The following is a 5,553-nucleotide window of genomic DNA, read 5'->3' on the forward strand; positions in this document are numbered from 1 at the left end:
TTCTTTAAACAGAACATCTCTGCTTACAAAAACCTTGTGTAACTTTAAGTCATATAATTTGAATCCTTTTTTATTATTTGGATATCCTATAAAGATGCATTCTCTAGTTCTACTACCAAATTTATCAGTAAAAGTAGGTGGTATTGTAGCATAACAAAGACATCCAAAAATCTTTAAGGAAGCATAAGATGGTGTAAACCCCAAAAGCAATTCAAAGGGAGTTTTATTTTGAACAACTGGTGTAGGCATTAAATTTATTAAGTACGTTGCTGTCAATAAACAATCCCCCCAAAACTTTATAGGCAAATTAGCATGAAATTTTAATGCTCTGGTAGTTTCTTAAAGGTGCATGTGCTTTCGTTCAACTCTACCATTTTGTTGTGGAGTTCCAACTATACTGGTTTGATGAACAATGCCTTTTGATTTAAACAAAGTACCACAATGTTCTTGTAAAAACTCTGTGCCATTATCAGACCTTATAGCCTTAATAGTACCTTGAAACTGAGTATGAACATCAGCAAAGAAATCTCTGATCAGGCCATAAACCTGATCCTTAGACTGAAACAGAATTGTCTAGGTGTTTCTAGAGTAATCATCTAGAATAGTAAGAAAATATCTTGCCCCAGTCAATGATGGTGTCCTATAGGGACCCCATACATCCATATGCATCAAATGAAAACAAGCAGAAGCTCTACTAGTACTAATTGGAAAAGGTAATCTATGATGTTTTGCCAAAGCACAAGATCTGCATTGAAAAGTGTCCCTTTTTATTATATGACTGAATTCAGGTACAAATTTTAGTTTCTCAGTAGACATATGACCTAATCTAGCATGAACTAAATCAAGTACTTGAGAAGCAACATTATTAACATGAGAACTTTTTCTACTGAACATAGACTGAAACTTAGAAACTACAGCATTCTTAATGGTGTTAACTAACAGAACTTTATTACAATACATTTGCTGTTTATTTATCGTATATAGATCCCCCACTCTTTTCCCTCTAGAAACAATCACATCATTTGAAAGGTCCTGAAAAACACAATCAGTAGATGTAAACAAAACAGTCATATGACTACTATCAAGTAACTTACTAACAGACAGCAAATTCTGCTGAAAATCAGGAATGAAAAATACATTCTGCAAAGTGATTTTATCAGTAAGAACAACAGTACCCATCTTTTGAACTAATTTAATGCTACCATCAGGCAATCCTACTCTAACAGGCTTCTGAAAGACATGAACGTTAGACAATAAGGAAAGATCATATGTCATATGATCAGATGCACCTGCATCAACTATCCAATCATGCATAAAATCAGACCTATGTGCAGTAAAAAACATAAGAATCAGAAGAAACAATACCTGCAAAATTTATAGAGGATAAAGTTGGTTGCTGATCAGATATCCTTTTGAGGACTTGATCAACAATAGAAGTAATAATACCATCTAGAGCTGCTGAATTCAACCTAGCTAATGCATCAGAACCAGTAGTGGCAACATTAAATCCATTATGATTAGCATCTTCCAAGCAAAGATTCTCCAAGGGTGAATCAGGAATGACATCTGCTGAATGTGCTCCTTTCTGTGGAGGGTGAGACTTATTGTAAGCAGCCTTCTCCTTACCCTTAGCCTTATCACCAGGAAATCCCCTAATCAAGAAACAATTAGCAGGATTGTGTCATGTCTTTTTGCAGTGTGGGCACTTGGTGAGGCCAAAACAGGTTTCGCTGGTATGCCCAAACCTATTGCAATGATCACAGTGTTTATCATTGACAGAACCAGATGCAACATTCTTTGAATTCTGAAAAACCTTCTTCTGATCAGATTGCCTAAAACCAGCATAAGCACTTGAGTCTGCTAGGTTAGACACAGTCTCAGTAATCTGCTTCTGCCTCTCTACCTTTTGTAACAAGGCTAAGATCTTATTAATGGAAGGTAAAGGATCTAAAGAAAGAATCTGAGTGCGAACTCCATCATAACTGCTGTTTAAATTCATGAGAAATTGTATAATCTTGGCATTGTTTTCCCTGTCAATCATCTTTTTGACCAAGGCACATGTACATAGACCAATTTTGCCACAAGAACATGATGGTAAAGGATCAATAGAATCTAGGGTTTCCCATAAGTTTTTCATCTTACTGTAATACTCTACAAGAGAAAGATTAGCTTGTGCAATATCCCCCAAATCCTTGGTTAACTGGTAGACTTCTAAGGCATTAGATTGACCAAATCTCTCAACAAACTCACACCAGAATTCTCTTGAAGTACCAACATACTTAAAATTCTCCCTAATTTTCTTATCCAAAGAATTTGAGATCCATCTCATGACCATGAAATCGCACCTCTTCCATTGTTTATGACATTTGTCAGTTGAAGGGGGCATGGGACAAGTACCATCTAACAGACCATCCTTATTTTTGGTTGCACAGGACATAAGAATCTCACGTTTCCAACCCATGAAATCATGCCCCTCAAAAAGAAAAGAAGAAAGGGTGGCGTTTGGCTGATCAGAGGTAGACAGATACAATGGATCATCATAATAATCAAAGTTTGTTTAAGTTGAAGTTATATCAGGCATGGTGAAATTAGATTGGAAAGATCAAAGACTGTAGAAAGAAAGAACTGTAAAATTAAGTGCAGAAGCGTTCGTGAAATTATACCTCTATTTCTTGATATATTCAAGTAAGAAACAGACCCAGAAAAACCAGAATCATCAGACTGTAATCTGATACCATATTGAATTATGTGACTGTTGAACAGGATGAACTATTGAGCTTCAAGATTGATGATGAAGATGTGAAGTGATGATGATGAAGATATGAAACAATGAAGATGAATGTATGAAGGGAGATTGAATGTATAAAAGCATAAAACGAATTGTGTAAAAGTTTGTGTTATTGAATTCAGAGAATTTCCCAAATATAAAGATAATTTACAATGATTGAGTCTGTTAGTATTTATAAGAGATTCTCTAACTACCTAACCATAGTCAGTTAGTCACTAACTATAGTTTGATTGGAGTTAGTTAGTATACAACTAACTTTCCTAACTAACTCCTATATTCCAATATGTTGAATTATTGGATGGATACATTTATTAAGAACCAGGAAGTGAACCTAACTACCTAAGTGTAATCGTAATGTATGGCTAGTGAATTATTTGGCAATACTTCACTCTTTATTATTCTTATCCTGAAAAACAGTTGTTAGGAAATACAAATTCTTATTTAAGACCACATTATCCGTCTTAAGGTTAAGACGGGCGAAATATCCGCCACTTGTATATATAAGACAAATATATTGCTTTTTCATGTGCATTCATATATATTGTCTTAAGTTTTACGAAAACAAAAATTCTGAAGTTGGTTTGAATTATTCTACTATTGTCTCAATGTTTGTTGATTTTTCAACTCCTGCTTATTTCTAATCTATAAGAACTAACGACCCTGTCATTTAATTTTTATCCAAACTTTTATTTTTATCCATATTTTAAATCATACTAAGTAAACATATAGTGGGTGTGTTGGGAGAAAGATAGTCGGGTGCGGTATTAGATCCTCTAAAATCTGTAGCTGGGCCGGTTAAGTCTTTGGTTGTCGATAGAATAATCGAGTATGTGAAGTTTATCAAGAGTCATGATGATAACATGACTAATTTGCAGAAAGAGCTTAGAACTTTGTGTTCTAGAAAGCTCGACATCGATGCAAAAGTGATGGAAGGTAAGGAGAGGCTCCATGTGATGACAAGAGAAACGGCGAATTGGGTGAATAATTTTAATGAGTTGATCGAGAGTGAAGAAATGAGGAAACTTATGAAAAAAGAAGAGGTGGCTAAAATTGTTGTGAAAATGATAGACGTCGTGTTTTGAAGAAGTTGTGGAAAGAGGATAGGGAAGTTTTCGACATTGTGGTTGATGTGTTGAAGAAGAAGTGCAATCAAGAAGCCAACGATGAAGAAGTTGATGTTGAAGAGGATTCTCATTACAAGAAAATTGCCCTGATAGCGAGCGATGTTATCAAGGATATTGTTGAAGATTTTAAAAAGTTTATAAAAACGGATGATGCGGCTATTAGTGTGGTTAAACTGTTGAACGACGTTGATCTCAAGAAGCTAAGGGAAGATAGTGACGAGATGACCATGATTTTGAATAAAGCAGAGGGGAATCATTCGAAAGGAGGCTGAGCATAATGATCGTGATAAAGAGGAATTACTATAAGAGTTATAGATTGTAGGGTAAATTGTTGTATATTATAATGAAAAATGTGAGGTATTTATAGGATTACAAGGAGGACTAATATGCTATATACAAAGATATGCAAATATAAGATTGCCAAATTTACAATATATACTAGATCAATTCCCTTTGTTTATAGATAAATAATGATATGGAGATATATTGATTGCTTGTGTGGTACGTTGGTTGATACGCCCCCGCAAGATGGACGTCCTATGGGTAAGACCAATCTTGTTGCGTAAGTCTAAATGATGATCCTTGTGAAGGGGCTTGGTGAGAATATCAGCTAGTTGGTCCTTGCTTGCGATATGTTGAATGCGAATGTGACCTTTTTGGAGTTGTTCCTTGACAAAGTGGAAAGATAGCGCCATATGTTCCATCCGGGAGTGAAAGACGGGGTTTATGGCATATAGGGTAGCGGAAATGTTGTCACAGAAGATAGCCGGAGGTTTGGTGACAGTGATGTGAAGTTCATCGAGGAGATTTCGAAGCCATAAGGTCTCAGTCGTAACAGTGGCAATGGCGCGAAATTCAGCTTCCGTGGTTGAGAGGGCAAGTCCATGCTGTTTTTTGGAAGACCAGGAGATTGGATTTCGGCCGAGATAAACAATGTAGCCTGACGTCGAGAGGTAATTATCTTTTTCGCCCGCGTGATCTGCATCGCAATAAGCATGAAGACAAGAAGGTGAGTTGCGATACAATTGAATACCAATGTTTTGAGTGCCTTGCAAGTAGCGCAATAGACGTTTTAAGGCAGTCCAATGTGTGGCTGTTGGATAGTGAAGGAATTGGGCAAGTCGATTTATAGCGAAGGCAATGTCGGGTCTTGTGAGGGATATATATTATAAGCTCCCTACGATAGATCGATATGTAGCGTGGTCTTGAATTGGGTTGTGGTCTTCACGAGTGAGTGAGAGTGAGGTAGCCATAAGTGTAGTGTTCGGTTTAGCTTCAATCATTTTGTATTTGGTTAAAAGGTCGTAAATGTATTTGGATTGGTTTAGATGTAAACCAAGGACATTCGGTGTGACTTCGATGCCCAAGAAATATGATAAAGGTCCAAGGTCTTTTAGCGAGAAGCGTTTTGATAATTGAGAAATAAAATGATGAAGTTGTGCGGGATGTGGTCCGGTAATTATAATATCATCGACATAAATAAGCATATATATGTAGTATGTTTTAGTACGCAAAATAAATAAAGATGAGTCAGAAATGGATTGGTTAAAACCATAAGTAATGAGATAGGTTTTTAGTTCAGTGTACCAAGCTCGAGGAGCCTGTTTTAAGCCATATATCGCTTTGTTGAGTTTACAAACA

The 5,553-nt window shown here is 36.2% G+C and overlaps 1 protein-coding gene across 1 annotated transcript; it reads right to left on the reverse strand.

The window, feature by feature from the left end:
• Positions 1-339: 339 nt before the first annotated feature.
• LOC141589800 (uncharacterized) lies at positions 340-2,461 on the reverse strand. Its single transcript, XM_074410426.1, has 4 exons — positions 1,746-2,461; positions 1,366-1,652; positions 658-1,298; positions 340-558 (listed from the first exon to the last, which is right to left on the reverse strand). The coding sequence occupies exons 1-4, from the start codon at positions 2,459-2,461 to the stop codon at positions 340-342; spliced, it is 1,863 nt and encodes a 620-aa protein (XP_074266527.1).
• Between the last annotated feature and the right edge of the window lie 3,092 nt (positions 2,462-5,553).

This window comes from Silene latifolia, chromosome 1 (assembly GCF_048544455.1).
Source record: "Silene latifolia isolate original U9 population chromosome 1, ASM4854445v1, whole genome shotgun sequence".
In the NCBI taxonomy this organism is placed as follows: domain Eukaryota; kingdom Viridiplantae; phylum Streptophyta; class Magnoliopsida; order Caryophyllales; family Caryophyllaceae; genus Silene; species Silene latifolia.

Excerpts from the sequence above, each read along its gene's own strand:
- LOC141589800 (XM_074410426.1), bottom strand. The coding sequence starts at position 2,461 with ATGGGTTGGAAACGTGAGATTCTTATGTCCTGTGCAACCAAAAATAAG. Across the intron at positions 1,299-1,365 it reads ATCCTCTATAAATTTTGCAG|TTGATGCAGGTGCATCTGAT; the intron begins GTATTGTTTCTT and ends ATGATTGGATAG. Across the intron at positions 559-657 it reads TTCATTTGATGCATATGGAT|TCTAAGGATCAGGTTTATGG; the intron begins GTATGGGGTCCC and ends ATTCTGTTTCAG.